Source organism: Cherax quadricarinatus, chromosome 73, assembly GCF_038502225.1.
Source record: "Cherax quadricarinatus isolate ZL_2023a chromosome 73, ASM3850222v1, whole genome shotgun sequence".
NCBI lineage: Eukaryota > Metazoa > Arthropoda > Malacostraca > Decapoda > Parastacidae > Cherax > Cherax quadricarinatus.
Genome location: NC_091364.1, coordinates 23,222,480 through 23,239,357, shown reverse-complemented (window position 1 = coordinate 23,239,357; position 16,878 = coordinate 23,222,480). Strand labels below are relative to the sequence as shown.

At 41.9% G+C, this 16,878-nt stretch overlaps 1 protein-coding gene across 1 annotated transcript in view; it reads left to right on the top strand.

Annotated features, from left to right (window-relative positions):
* LOC128701155 (uncharacterized) overlaps positions 1-16,878 on the top strand; it is a 182,750-nt gene that overhangs the window by 35,070 nt on the left and 130,802 nt on the right. The window contains exon 5 of the mRNA XM_070100645.1: positions 6,213-6,526. Within this exon, the coding sequence (XP_069956746.1) occupies positions 6,213-6,526 (314 nt within the window). The remainder of the gene's footprint in view (positions 1-6,212; positions 6,527-16,878) is intronic.

Genomic DNA, 16,878 nt, shown 5'->3' with positions numbered 1-16,878 from the left:
CATCCACCAATCTCTGCAACTTCTCTTCAGAATCTCCCAAGAGCACAGTGTCATCAGCAAAGAGCAGCTGTGACAACTCCCACTTTGTGTGTGATTCTTTATCTTTTAACTCCACGCCTCTTGCCAAGACCCTCGCATTTACTTCTCTTACAACCCCATCTATAAATATATTAAACAACCACGGTGACATCACACATCCTTGTCTAAGGCCTACTTTTACTGGGAAAAAATTTCCCTCTTTCCTACATACTCTAACTTGAGCCTCACTATCCTCGTAAAAACTCTTCACTGCTTTCAGTAACCTACCTCCTACACCATACACTTGCAACATCTGCCACATTGCCCCCCTATCCACCCTGTCATACGCCTTTTCCAAATCCATAAATGCCACAAAGACCTCTTTAGCCTTATCTAAATACTGTTCACTTATATGTTTCACTGTAAACACCTGGTCCACACACCCCCTACCTTTCCTAAAGCCTCCTTGTTCATCTGCTATCCTATTCTCCGTCTTACTCTTAATTCTTTCAATTATAACTCTACCATACACTTTACCAGGTACACTCAACAGACTTATCCCCCTATAATTTTTGCACTCTCTTTTATCCCCTTTGCCTTTATACAAAGGAACTATGCATGCTCTCTGCCAATCCCTAGGTACCTTACCTTCTTCCATACATTTATTAAATAATTGCACCAACCACTCCAAAACTATATCCCCACCTGCTTTTAACATTTCTATCTTTATCCCATCAATCCCGGCTGCCTTACCCCCTTTCATTTTACCTACTGCCTCACGAACTTCCCCCACACTCACAACTGGCTCTTCCTCACTCCTACAAGATGTTATTCCTCCTTGCCCTATACACGAAATCACAGCTTCCCTATCTTCATCAACATTTAACAATTCCTCAAAATATTCCTTCCATCTTCCCAATACCTCTAACTCTCCATTTAATAACTCTCCTCTCCTATTTTTAACTGACAAATCCATTTGTTCTCTAGGCTTTCTTAACTTGTTAATCTCACTCCAAAACTTTTTCTTATTTTCAACAAAATTTGTTGATAACATCTCACCCACTCTCTCATTTGCTCTCTTTTTACATTGCTTCACCACTCTCTTAACTTCTCTCTTTTTCTCCATATACTCTTCCCTCAGTCATATCCCCTTTAATTCTATGCCTTTCTAGAGAGTGCAGATCCAGGGCCCTCAGTCTATCCTCATAGGAAAGATTTCTGATACATGGGGTCAACTTTGTCGTCCTCCTTTTTACGTTGTCCAGAGCATTTATATCCATTCTGTAATATGGTGACCAAAACTGTGCGGCATAATCTAGATGAGGCCTAACCAAAGATATATAGAGTTGAAGAACAACCTGAGGACTCTTATTATTTATGCTTCTTGACATGAAGCTTCCCCATGTGACTGCCCACGTTCAACACCGATGCTGTACACCCACACTTTGAAAATAAGTCACAACAGGACTTCCTTACATTTTACAGTTTAATTAAATTTAACCCTTTCAGGGTCCGTGCCGTAGTTCTACGACTTTGAGTTGAGGGTCCAAACCGTAGATCTACGCCATGAGCTCAGCTCACTATGATAAGCTGTGAGCGGTAAATTTGGGCCCAGATATGAGAGAATACATCTATGTGCTATGTGTGCACCACATAAAACAAATCCTGCAGCACACAGTGCATAATGAGAAAAAAAAAATTGACCGTAATTTTCGATTAAAACAGCGACTTTGCAGTGTTTTTTCATGTGTTTTTTATAGTTGTATTTGTGATTTCTTGGTCTCATTTCATAGAATGGAAGATATATTACAGAAATAGAGATGATTTTGATTGGTTTTAGTACTGGAAATGGCTTGAAACTGAGCTCAAAGTAGCAGAAATGTTAAATTTTCACCGATGTTCAAGAGTAAACAAGTGACCTCACATGTCTAATACACGCCAGCTGGTGGGTCTAATATACGCTCACAAATGTGCTGATATTATTTATACAATTATTACAATATTGCATAACAGTAAATCTTCTATTTTTTGGTTTGAATAAAAATTCATTGTGAATAAAAAATCAAAATGGAATTCATTAGTAAAGCCTGAAAACATAACTAATGAGCAGAGGAAATGTTAGTTTAGTGCCAGGAATGTCTGCATTGTTTATTCTGGACCCTATATTGAAACTGGAATATTTTGAACTTTGCATTAAATTGGAAAATTACCAATTTCCGATCACTTTATTTTGTATTTGAAACAGTTGACTTGGTGAATTCTTGTGCTCAATCGATAGAATAGAAGTAATACTAGTGAAATAGCTAAGAATTTGGTTGACTGGAATAATGTAATTGGCCTAAAATGGGAGTCAAAGTCGGCAAAATCACTGATGCGTAAATATCGCTGACACGTCAGAATTTGCAAGAGCATAATTTCGTCAATTTTCCATAAAATTTCATACTTTTTGTTTTATTATCTTCAGGAAAAGATTCTCTACCATTTCATAAGAAAAAATAACAAAATTATTTTTTTTTTAAATTCTTGGACCCTGGTGCACACTTTGAAATTTGGCCTCTGGACCCTGAAAGGGTTAATAACCCTTTCAGGGTCCGTCCCGTAGATCTACGGCTTTACGTTCAGGGTCCAAACCGTAGATCTACGCCATGAGCTCAGCTCACTCTGATAAACTGTGAGTGGTACATTTGGGCCTAGATATGAGAGAATACATCTATGTGGTATGTGTGCACCACATAAAACAGATCCTGCAGCACACTGTGCATAATGAGAGAAAAAAAAATGAAATGATTTTTCGATTAAAACAGCAACTTTGCAGTGTTTTTTCGTATGTTTTTTATAGTTGTATTTGCGATTTCTTGGTCTCATTTGATAGAATGGAAGACATATTACAGAAATAGAGATGATTTTGATTGGTTTTAGCATTGGAAATGGCTTGAAACTGAGCTCAAAGTAGCGGAAATGTTAAATTTTTGCCGATATTCAAGAGTAAACAAACGACCTCACACGTCTAATACACATCAGCTGGTGGGTCTAATATACATTCACAAATATGGTGATGATATTTATACAATTATTACAGTATTGCATAACAGTAAATCTTCTATTTTTTGGTGTGAATAAAAATTCATTATGTGAATAAAAAATCAAAATGGAATTTATTTGTAAAGCCTCAAAACATAACTAATGAACAGAGGAAATGTTAGTTTAGTGCCAGGAATGCCTACATTGTTCATTCTGGACCCTATTTTGAAATTGGAATATTTTGAACTTTGGGTTAAATTGGCCAAATTAACAATTTCCGATCACTTTATTTTGTAGTTGAAACAGTTGACTTGGCGATTTCTTGTGCTCAATCGATAGAATAGAAGTAATACTAGTGAAATAGCTAAGAATTTGGTTGATTGGAATAATGTAATTGGCCTAAAATGGGAGTCAAAGTCGGCAAAATCGCCGATTCGTAAATATCGCTGACACATCAAAATTCGCGAGAGCATAATTTCGTCAATTTTCCACCAATTTTCGTACTTTTTGTTTTATTACTTTCACAAAAAGATTCTCTACGATTTCATAAGAAAAAATAACAATTTTTTTTTTTTAAATATCTTGGACACTGGTGCGTGACTCCAGATTTGGGCCTTGGACCCTGAAAGGGTTAAAGTCCCCACAAGTGTATAACATTATTTATAAAATTATGGTTCACAGTTGTAACATGGTTTATAACATTATGACATACTTCTCCACTATACATATTGCAATGCAGTGTGAAAATCTGCATAAAAGCTAAAAAGAAAAAAAAATTTCCTCCCTTTCTGTCGCTTCATTCATTAGGCACCTTTTGGCTCTCTTCTTGAACTGGCTCGTGCTATGACTGGCTTTGACATGTGCAGGCAGTCTGTTCTATTCCTTTATTGCTGTACAATAAAAGGTGTTTGAAATCTGGACACTGAGTGTGAGTACTACAAAGTTGTGTTCTCTCCCCCTAGTACTATGATTGCTTTGGTTCCCAACCTTGACAAAATTGGCAGCAAGGTATTCTGGACACCTTGAGCAATTTTATAAATCTGATTTAACTTCAGTTGTTTTACTCTGTCTTCAACATTCAGCATAACCAATTGTTGTAATTCATCCTGGCCCACATGCTCTCTTGGTCCCAGGTCCAGGATGAGTCTTGCCATTTTGTTCTGGATGATTAGTCTATCTTTCATTTTTTTTTTTCAAGGCAGAGTACCATTAAAAGCAAGAGTAGTCCATATGACATTGTATAAAGGCTAGACATAGGGCCTTGTGAGCCTTAGTAGGTAGACACTGCTTGTCTGTAAAGGAACCTCAGTCTGGCATTCGCTGGTTGTGGATAATTAGTTGAGGTGGGTGCTTGAGGCTCTTGCACTGATGTTAATGGTTGTACTAGAGTAGTGAGAAATTCTGTAATGCATTTCTGGTCTCTTTTACCCTGCAGTATTTTATCCTACTGATGGTTAGGCATCATCAACTGTTCCAGACCCCATTTTAGAGCAGTGAGTGCTTCTTGGTGTGTCAGGGTCCTCTTCCATGAAAAATATCTGCAACTTTACCAATAATATGGAACTTCTCGCATAACTGTTGCAATGGTAACTGTTATTCTTCATGTTCTTCCTTATCTTCCTTTGTTATTTATCTCCCTTGTATCTGTACACTGAACTCGACTAGCACTTCCTCTGGACTTCTTTTTTCCTTATCATCATCTTCTAACAGTTCATTGACATCATTTTCCTGCATGTCTTCAAATCCCTCACCTGACAGTCTCCTTGCCAGCTGAACTAGTTACTGCACCTGACTCTCAACTGAGGGAAAAACCTGTGAAATTATTCACCACACTAGATCATAACTTTCCCCAGTCAACATTTAATGTTGATTGGGGCACTTTGTTTTGTGCATTTTTGGCACAGTTGGTGGCATATGCAAGCTAGGAGTCAATATCCATTGCTGCCACAAAATTCTACCTCACTTTTTGTGTTTAGTTACACTTGAATGTCCTAATAATTCCATGTTCCAGTGGTTGTGTTAGGATTGCACTTGTGGGTGCACATTGAACAAAGCTCCTGGATGAGTAAAAGAATGATCAAGAGTGAAGAGAACCTTGAACACAAGGTTCTTGCTGCACAAGTAAAACATGATTTTGGGAATAAAATTATACTTAAACCAGTCATTGAATAATTCCTCTGTCATCACTGCTAATTTGTTTGACTTCCAAAGAACTGGTAAGTTGGTTTTATATATACCTTTCAAAGCACATGGCACCTTGGAGGAATCTTGGAGTGGTAAATAACTATGGGTTTATACTTAAAATTGCTTGATGAATTACCACAAAGTAGCAACCTGTAGCAATCCTTTGCTGCTTTGAATCCCAGTACACTTTTCTCTTGCTGGCTGTGTAAGTTTTTGCTGGTATCATCTTCCAATAAAAACTTGTTTCATCAGCATTAAACACTTGCTATGGCTCATAGCTGTCTTCAGCAATAATTTCCTGTAACTCAGCAAGGAAATTCCCTTCAGTAGTATGGGGTCAGTTATTGTCACTCACCGGAAAACTTAACATTATGCAACCGACTGTGCAGTTTGAACTTGTGGAACCATCCTGTACTAAGCAGTTTTGTTCAGGCCTTCCTTATCAAACACTGTTTCAGAGTACTGTAAGGCTTCTTTCCTTAATATGATGAAATTAAGTGGCCCATCTTCCTTGGTTGTTTACTCGGTCCTCTCACTGAACTTTTTTTTTTGTCTTATTTAACAGTTCTGACTCATTTGTCATTCTTTTCAGAAGGTCACAACCTGGGTTATTCACGTGCTTCATTCTTCCTAATTGTATGAATGTTTAACATGGGAGAATATTTAAACTTCACTCACTGTTTAACATTAGAGGCTCAAAGACTTGTGCCAGTGTTAATGTTGAGCAAATATTTTAGTATACACTGCCTGGTCAGGTTAGGATTGCTCACAATCATGTATGTTGTTCAGAGTGGCATCCAGGGTACATAATTACTGTGTATTGATGATCGCCACTCAGGGTACATGATCACTGTGTGTTGATGGCCATCCAGGGTACATAATTACTGCGTGTTGATGGTTACCACCCAGGGTACATAATCACTGTGTGTTGATTGTCACCATCCACAATACATAATTTTTGTGGTTACTGAGAGTTGTATCTTCAACAGACTTGGGGCTACGACAACTGCCGAGGCCGGTTCTTCGACCTCTCAATGTATGATCAACCAGAACCAAAACTGCCGAAACATGGCATGAAAGTGGTTGGCAGCGGTGACCAGAAGAACCAGTTGTCAGGTCAGACTGCTCACCGGGGCTCAGCTCCTCAACAGTCTGGTAAGACTGTCACTGGTCTGAAAGACAAGACTGATGACAGTATTGACGACATCTTGAAGAACCAGAAGAACGAAGGTCCAGCAGGGGCAGTAACAGCACAGTGTGATGAAGGTGACGACACTGATGCTGTCAGTGACACCAAGCACAGGTAAGCTGTCAGTGACACCAGGCACAGGTATGCTGTCAGTGACACCAAACACAGGTAAACTGTCAGTGACACCAAGCACAGGTAAGCTGTCAGTGACACCAGGCACAGGTAAGCTGTCAGTGACACCAAACACAGGTAAGCTGTCAGTGACACCAAACATAGATAACATGACACCAAACACTGGTCAACTGCATGACACGAAACACAAAAATAAGTTGAATAACAGATTCTGAGGAGGATGCCATTGAACTGCAGAAAGATTTGGACAAATTAATGTCATTCTCTGCAAAGTGACAGATGCAGTTCAGTGTGGGCAAGTGCAGTCCTAGTCCTTAATAATGAAAATAACTCTCATAGTTATCAACTAGGTGACATAGAGCTTGATCATACAGAATGTGAAAAAGATTTGGAAGTCATGGTAAGAAAAAATCTGAAACCAAAACAACAGTGCCTAAGTGTGTGTAAAGAAAGTAACAGATTACTTGGATTTATATCAAAGAATATAAGTAACAGGAGTTCAGAAGTCACTTTACAAATTCTAACCACACAGAGTGTGAAGGACTTGGGAGTGATAATGTCAGAGGATCTCACTTTCAAAGATTACAATAATGTATCTACCACACCTGCTATTAACCCTTTCAGGGTCCGGAGGCCAAATTTCAAAGTGTGCACCAGTGTCCAAGAATTTTCAAAAAATAATTTTGTTATTTTTTCTTATGAAATGGTAGAGAATCTTTTTCTGAAGGTAATAAAACGAAAAAGTACGAAATTTGATGGAAAATTAACAAAATTATGCTCTCACAAATTTTGATGTATCAGCGATATTTACACATCGATGATTTTGCCGACTTTGACTCCCATTTTAGGCCAATTACATTATTCCAGTCGACCAAATTCTTAGCTATTTCACTAGTATTACTTCTATCGATTGAGCACAAGAATTCACCAAGTCAACTGTTTCAACTACAAAATAAAGTGATCGGAAATTGGTAATTTTCCAATTTAATGCAAAGTTCAAAATATTCCAGTTTCAATATAGGGTCCAGAATAAACAATGCAGGCTTTCCTGGCACTAAACTAACATTTCCTCTGTTCATTAGTTATGTTTTCAAGCTTTACTAATGAATTCCATTTTGATTTTTTATTCACATAATGAATTTTTATTCAAACCAAAAAATAGAAGATTTACTGTTATGCAATATTGTAATAATTGTATAAATAATATCAGCACATTTGTGAATGTATATTAGACCCACCAGCTGGCGTGTATTAGACATGTGAGGTCATTTGTTTACTTTTGAACATCGGCAAAAATTTAACATTTCTGCTACTTTGAGCTCAGTTTCAAGCCATTTCCAGTACTAAAACCAATCAAAATCATCTGTATTTCTGTAATATGTCTTCCATTCTATCAATTGAGACCAAGAAATCGTAAATACAACTATAAAAAACATACGAAAAAACACTGCAAAGTTGCTGTTTTAATCGAAAATTACGGTCTCAGTTTTTTTCTCTCATTATGCACTGTGTGTTGCAGGATTTGTTTTATGTGGTGCACACATACCACATAGATGTATTCTCTCATATCAAGGCCAAAATTTACCGCTCACAGCTTATCATAGTGAGCTGAGCTCATGGACCCTCAACATAAAGCCATAGATCTACGGCACAGACCCTCAAGGGGTTAAAATGATGGGATGGATAATGAGATCCTTCAAAACAAAGGGTACCAAACCAGTGATTTTCTTTAACCTTTCACTCTCCAGACCCCCAAAATGAAACTTGCTCGCAATGTAAAAAAAAAAGAAATCACCCCCCAAAAATATTTTTTTCTTCTGAAATGATAATCATTTTTTGAAGGTATTGAGAGCAAGAGAATGAAATTTGATGGAAAACTCACGGAATTACACAGGTGGAAAGTTAACAGTCTCAATGCAGTTTACACATGGATGATTTTGCTCATTTTGTGCAAAATCATCCAAATTCTCAGCTGTTTCACTAGTATTTTATTTCTCAGGTAATAAAATATAAGCTAATCCCTGTACTGAAACCAGTTAAGATTATCTTTACTTCAGTAGTATGTCTTCCATTCTATCAAATTATTCCAAGAAACACCCAGTAAAACCATGAAAACCATCCAAGACAAGATTGCAATGTCACTGTTTTAATCCATCCACACAGTCACAGTTTCTTTTTCTCATCATGCACCACATGGGAGCAAGATTTTTTTTTTTTTATATGGTGCACCCACTGCACGGACTCATTCTCTGACATCTAGGCCAAAATTCACTGCTCGCAGTTTATCTGAGCAAGCTGAGCTCATGATGTCGAACTACATGAGGGACCCTCGACCTTAATGTTGTAATTTTATGTGACAGTGAAAGGTGAAATTGCTTGTATTCTCTAGGCTGGAGTATTGCTGTACATTAATGACCCACTTAAAGGCAGGCAAAATTGTAGATCTGGAGAATATACAGAGAACTTTCACTGCACAGATAAGTACAATAAAGCACCTAAATTACTCAGACTGTTTGAATTCCCTTGATCTGTACTTCTTGGAACACAGGCGAGAAAGATGCATCATAATTTACACTGGGAAATTCTAGAGGGACTATTCCCAAATCTGTGCACACAAATCACTCTCTATGAAAGCAAAAGACTTGGTAGGTGGTGCAGCATCCCCTCAGTGAAAAGTGGGGGTGCTACTGTGTGCATACTAAAAGATAACACAATAAGAGTCAGGGCCCCAAGACTGTTCAAATGCCTCCCAGCATACATAAAAGAAATTACTAATGGGCTCCTGGCTGTCTTCAAGAGGGTCCTGGACAGATTCCTGAAGTCAGTACCTGACCAGCTGGGATGTGGTTTGTACTTTGCATTGCATACAGCAGGCAGTGACAGCCTAGTTGATCAGACCCTAATCCACCGTAAGGCTTGGTATTAGACTGGGCTTTAGGAGTGTTGACTCCCAGAGCACCCTGCAGATATTCTCCAGATAGTTAAGCATCACTAGTAAGGCCTCACTTAGATTATGCTGCTCAGTTTCGGTTGCCAAACAATAGAATGGATATAAATACACCTACCAAGAGCACAGTGTCATCAGCATAAAGCAACTATGACAACTCCCACTTTGTGTTTGATTCTTTATCTTTTAACTCCACACCTCTTGCCAAGACCCTAGCATTCACTTCTCTTACAACCCCATCTATAAATATATTGAACAACCACGGTGACATGGCACATCCTTGTCTAAGGCCTACTTTTACTGGGAAATAATCTCCCTCTCTCCTACATACCCTAACCTTATGCTGTGAGTTTCCCTGCTGAAATGGAGGAAATTATTTCTGAGTGTGTCTACAAGCCACAGCAAGATAATGTTGACAAGACTTGTCTTTACTGGAAAATGCCAGCAAAAACTTAATCAGTCAGCAAGAAAACAGTGCTCTAGGATTCAAGGCAGCAAAGGATCACTTCAGCCCATGGTTATTTACCACTCCAAGACTCCCAGTGCTGTGAAAGATACAGATAAAATTGCCTTGCTAGTTCTTTGGAGGTCAAACCAGTCAGCATGGATGACAGAGGGAATTATTTATTGGTTGGTTCAAGCATCACTTTATTCTTGAAGTCATGTTTTACCTTGTATTCAAGGTTCTCTTCACTCTTGATCATTCTTTTATTCATCCAAAACTCTTGATAGATGTGCATCTACATATATGTAAAAGTTGTGTATTTACCACCAAATACACCTACCATCCGACTTAAGACCTGCTCGACATACGTCCACTCGACTTACGACCGTGCATCTGGAAGCTGGGCTGGACCGGCTGATGCACACCACTACAATATTTGACAATACTCCCTCTTCAAGGGGGGATCCTTGGCGTGGTGAAGAGCCTCTTGGTCTGAGGAATTAGACCTGTCGGTCTCCTTCCTCAGACCGAACCTAATTACCCCCCAATCCTCCCTTCCCTATCCCATCCTCCCCTTTTTCCTTTCCTCCTCCTCCTCCCCACCCCTCCCTTTTGCCCTTCCTTTTTTGGCCTTTGGGATTTTTCCCACAGGCGTGCTAGTTCCTAGGTAGGGGAAAGGGTACCAGGGTCCATCCCATTCCGTTGAGGTTCTTGGCGGTGGCATAGTTTGCCGTGGAATCTGGATCGCCTGGGGATGTCCCGATCCCTCTCCGGTATCCCAGAGGGTGGCTTTGGGTGTCTTTCGGGCGATGGGTGTATCTCTGGAAGCCACCTTTCGGATTCCGGGGGTGGTGGCCGAAGGAGGTATGCTTTGTGGTGAATATCCGGCTACCCTCTCTTTTGTCCATCGAGGTAGCTTGGCAGATGTGAGGTTGCTATCCCGGATTGCTGGTTTACTGGCATGAAGGGTAGGGTATGGCACGGGTTCCATGCTGCATCTGCGCTATTTGCAGTGCTGAGGTCCTCTTGAGCGCGGAGGGAGATTTCTGGCCCTTTCATTCCTCCTAGGAACTATCCCTCCCCGGTCCCCCCCCCCCCTTTTTTATTCTTTTTTTTATTTTTATTTTCTTCTTTCTTTTATTTTCTTTAAAACAAAAAGAAAGAAGTAACCTAACCATGGAGTACCCGATCCATGACCCCGCTACCCCCAGGCCCCTTATTGTTACCGCACCTTGTTCTGACCTCGCCTTGTCTTTTGGCCACTTTTCGGACATTCCTAAGGCCCCTGTACCTCTTGCTGATGCTGTTTCGTCACCCGCTTCAGGTGCCGGGGTTTCAACTGACTCCTTCAATTTGTCTGACCTCCGCTCTCCTTTGACTATGCTTCCGGCCTCTCCCTCTATGGTGCGACGATTTTTGAATTGCCAGCCCGTCCCACGTCTGACTGACTCTGGTCCCACCTCTAAATGCCAACGACAATCTCCTGATGATGTTACTTCGTTACCTTCCCATTCTACTCGGAAAAGACCAACACGTCATGCACTCCCTCTCCACAATCAGTTTCGGACCATACAATGGACTAAATTCTTTACTTTAAGACTGACTTCTTCTACTGCCTATCTTTCTGACCATAGTATTGGCAAAGCGCTCCTATGCCACGTTAGTAGAGATATTTCCTTTCATGCTCTTAAAGAGTGGTACACGGATCATCACAGTCCAGAATTCTACCCAAACTCATGATCTTTCTCTTCTTTCACATATCGATACTATTCCTATCACTACCGAAAAACATCATTCCCTCAATTCTTGTAGTGGTACTGTTATTCTGCCCCATACCATAGTCCAACAGAATTTCCAGACAATGTGGCAATGACATTCTCGAACAGCTGGAACTCCAAGATCTCCCAATTCTCAAGGTAGACACTTATGTTCTTCCTGCCCTTTTAACTTTTAACTTTTGACAGCCATGAACTCCCATCCTCTGTTTATGTAGCAGGACATCGGTTACAAGTTCAGAAGGTGATCCCTACACCGCAACAGTGTAGGAATTGCTGGCGATTTGGCCACCCAGCAAAATATTGCAGATCTATAGCCGAATGCCCAGTCTGTGGTGCCGATGACCATTCTAATACATCCTGCAATCGACCTCCCTCTTGCCTTAATTTTCATGAGGCTCACCTTTCATACTCTCGCCGTTGCCAGGTCTACTTAAATGAGCGGGAAATTCGTTGCCTCAAAGAAGCAGAGGGTCTCCCTTATGCCATGGCAGTTTCTCATCTCCGCCTCCAAGGGAGACTACCCCGTGTTTCTTATTCTCGTGTTTCAAAACGTCCCCCCACTTCTGGGGTCTCATCTTCTTCAGCCTCCTCTGCAGTTGCCAGTCCCATAGTCACTCCTGTATCTAATTCTTTTACTGTCCTGGGCGCAGACGTCCCTACTTCAACACCTCGGTCTGTCCTCACTTCTTCGTGTTCTCCCTCACAAACCCCGGTATCGACAAGACCTCGTACGACACCTCCTCCCAATCATCCCTCTACTTCTCAGAGGTCCAACAAATCTCCTTTAACCCCTCCTTCCCTTCATCCACCTCCACATTTTACCTTCCCGGTCTCTGTACCTAGGTCTTCCCCTTTCACTGGCTCCGTTACAAGTGCGGAGGTTCATCCTCCTCGTACTGTGCCTTCCTCCCCTGTCCCCTCCCAAGTTTCTTCCTCTTCTGCCACCTCCCAGGTTTCTGCCTCTTCTGTCCCCTCCCACACTTCTCCAGTTCCCTCCACCCTTTCACCCCCCCTACCTTGGTACAGTCCATTACAGCTCCGATCTTTACTCAAACTCCTCCTCCTTCCATCTCCAATATTGTCTCCCATACGACGTCTCTGAACTCCGAAACACTTGAAGCAATCTCTGAATATATTGCAGAGACCAAACCATCAATTGACACTGATCCACCCTCTGTTCCTTCTCTTTCCTCTTCTCCATCTGCGCAACTCCTTTCTTCACAACGCACCGTTCCTTCGCTACTTGAACGTTTTCCTTTGCCACCGCATGTGGACTTTTCTAACCCCTCTAGTCTGTAGGTACCCTTACCTGCGGATTTCAGGTATCTTTATCATTGCCAATCATGGCCTATTTACAGTGGAATATTCACGGCCTCAGGGGTAATTGGGGTGAGCTTCAGATGTTGCTCTCCCACTTTTCCCCTGTTGGTGTTTGCTTACAGGAACCAAAATTACACTCTGCCGTATCTATCCCATCTCAGGCTATAATTTATTGTATTCTTCAGATCCTTTTCCTGATGGGACCTTTAATGAAAGTGGCCTTCTTCTATGCACTGATATTCCGTACCATCAGCTATTTGTTCGTACTTCACTGCATTACACAGCAGCCCGTATCCACTTGCATAGGTGGTATACATTCTGTTCTTTGTATCTCTCTCCTTCTCGGGCATTATCTATCCCGGATATTGCCTTGTTTCGTCATTACCGCCACCACTTCTGTTACTTGGCGATTTTAATGCCCATCATTCCCTCCGGAGGGGGTCTCACTGTGATTCCCGTGGCATTCAGTTAGAGGCTTTTCTTGCTACCCACCCCTTCTATGTTTTAAATACAGGTACTCACACCCATTTTGATCCTCGGACTCATACTCTCTCTTGCATCGATCTCTCAGTCTGCTCTTCCTCCGCCACATTAGACTTCACCTGGTCTGTTCTCCTGTATTTACATGACAGCGATCATTTCCCAATCATTCTTACTTCCCCTTCATATTCACCACCTCTTGGTAACCTACGCTGGCAATTTGATCAGGCAAATTGGAACCTTTACTCACAACTGTTTTTAGTGAGGTTCCTTCTTCGTCCTCCATTGATGAGCTTTTACACCTCTTCTCGTCCTCCGTTTTAACCGCAGCTTCTCATTCTATACCCCAAACTTCGGGCAGGCATTCTCAGAAATGAGTGCCTTGGTGGTCTCCTGCTTGTGCTCGTGCAGTACGTTTAAAACGCACTTCGTGGGGCAGGTACCGGTACAATAGAACCACGGAGAGACTTCTTGATTTTAAGCAGAAGCGTGCGATCGCTCGCCGTGTCATCCGTGACACTAAACGCACTTGCTGGCGAGATTATGTCTCCACCATCACCTCTGCTTCCTCTATGAGTGCAGTCTGGAAAAAAGTACAAAAAATGAGTGGTAAATATTCTCCTGACCCGGCTCCTGTTCTGCAGGTTGCCGGTGTTGATATAGCAAACCCACTAGATGTTGCCAACAAAATTGGCAATCATCTGGTCCGTATTTCTCAGGGGCTCCATCTATGCCCCTCGTTTCTTTCCTCAAAGTCTGCCAGAGAGTTAGCACCCTTGGACTTTTCTTCTCTCAGAGAAGAACAGTGAGTTGTGCCTTTAACACTTCAGGAACTGGAGGCAACACTCTCAGCTTGCCGATCATCGGCAGCTGGGCCCGATGACATTCATATTCGTATGCTACAACATTTACATCAGTCAGCCTTTGCAGTCCTATTAAGCCTTTTCAATCTTATTTGGTCACAAGGAGTTCTTCCACAACTGTGGAAATCTGCCATTGTTCTCCCTTTCCGCAAACCGGGTACTACGGGACATGAAGCCTCCCACTATTGTCCCATTGCTCTTACCAGTGCAGTTTGCAAAGTGATGGAACGCCTGGTAAATAGACGTTTAGTGTGGTATTGAGACACACACAACAGTCTCTCCACTCGTCAATATGGCTTTCATAAGGGCCGTTCTACCATATACCTCTTACTACGCTTGGATACGTATGTTCGTAATGCCTTTGCGAATAACCACTCAGTTATTGCCATATTTTTTGACCTTGAGAAGGCATATGACACAACTTGGAGGTATAATATTTTGGCCCAAGCCCACTCCTTAGACCTTCGAGGCAATCTACCATCCTTCCTTAAGAACTTTTTAACTGACAGACATTTCCATGTTCAGGTTAATAATGTGCTTTCCCCGGACTCTATCCAAGCTGAAGGTGTCCCCCAGGGATGTGTTCTGAGCACAACACTTTTTCTCCTTGCTATAAATGATTTGGCCTCTAGTCTTCCATCCAATATTTGGTCATCACTCTATGTTGATGACTTCACTATTGCCTGTGCAGGCGCTGACTGTCACCTCATTACAGTTTCTCTCCAGCATGCGGTCGACCGTGTTTCCAATTGGGCCACCACACATGGGTTTAAATTTTCCAGCACCAAAACTCGCCAAATTACTTTCACTAGACACTCTGTCATCTCCGATCATCCTTTATACCTCTATGGCACCCGTATCCCTGAACGTGATACAGTCAGGTTTCTAGGCCTCCTCTTTGACCGTAGGTTATCCTGGAAACCTCACATTACATCTCTGAAGACAACTTGTCACAGCCGGCTGAACCTTCTTAAAACCCTTGCTCATCTTTCATGGGGAGCTGATCGTCGAACTCTCCTTCGCCTACATTCCACCCTCATTTTATCGAAACTTGATTATGGTGACCAGATCTATTCAGCTGCCTCTCCTGCTACTCTATCTAGCCTCAACCCTATTCATCACCAAGGATTACGTTTATGCCTTGGTGCTTTTCGCTCTTCCCCTGTTGCCTCTATGCAGGAGCGAATGTTCCATCCTTGTCTGATCGCCGTGATGCCCATTGCCTTCGCTACTATGTAGGCTCTCACGATCTCCACAATCCTTCCATTTATAGAATGGTCACCGATATTAATAGACATTATTTGTTCGCCGCCACTGTTTGCTCCATCCCTTCTCTCTTTGCCTACATTCGCTCTTGTCTTCCCTTCAGTTACCACCTCTATATGTTCATGTGGCATCTCACTTTTCCCTACCCCCCTGGGAAGTTCCAGCTGTTCGGGTCTGTTCTTTCTAACTCCCTTGCTTGAAAGCCCAACTGCCTACGGTGGCTTCCCGCTCTCTTTTTCTTGACCACTTCCACTCTCATTCTCATGCCATCGCAGTGTACACAGATGGCTCTAAGTCTTATGACGGCGTCGGATTCACAGCAGTGTTTCCAGACAGCGTCGTACGAGAGCATTTGCTATCTTCGGCTAGCATTTTTACTGCTGAATTGTATGCCATTCTTGCAGCACTTATCCATATAGCATCTATGCCTGTGTCATCATTTGTGGTTGTCTCAGACTCCTTTAGTGCTCTACAGGCTATACGGAAATTTGATGCACCTCACCCCCTAGTTCTCCGTATCTAGCTTTGGCTATGCCGTATCTCTACCAAGCATAAAGATATTGTTTTTTGTTGGGTCCCTGGTCATGTTGACGTACAGGGCAATGAACAGGCAGACACTGCTGCACGGTCAGCAGTACATGACCTACCAATTTCATATAGAGGTGTTCCATTTCTGGACTATTTTGCTGTAATAGCTACCCACCTTCACACCCATTGGCAACAACGTTGGTCTACTCTGCTCAGTAACAAACTTCAATCTATTAAACCGAGTATTGGTTACTGGCCGTCTTCTTGTCACCAGTGTCGAGGTTGTGAGACTACTCTCTCCCGTCTTCGCATTGGCCATACTCGTCTTACTCATGGATATCTCATGGAGAGGTGCCCTGCTCCTCTCTGTGAGAATTGTCAGGTTCCCTTATCGGTCAGCCACATTCTATTAGACTGCCCACTTTATCAACGAGCACGCAGAATATACCTCCAACGTCGTCTTCACTCCGCTGCTCTCTCTTTACCTTCCCTTCTCGCTGATGGACCCACCTTTCATCCGGACTCTCTCATTGACTTTTTGACAACAACTGACTTACTTCACAAACTCTGATGATACCTTCAGCCCTTTCTACCTCAATCTCTTGCTACCCTCTACCCTGCACTATCCCCTGCCCCGCTGTTTTCTGTAACCTACTGATCATCTCTCCCTCCTTCTGCCGCCCAATACCCTCGCTTCCTTCCCTACC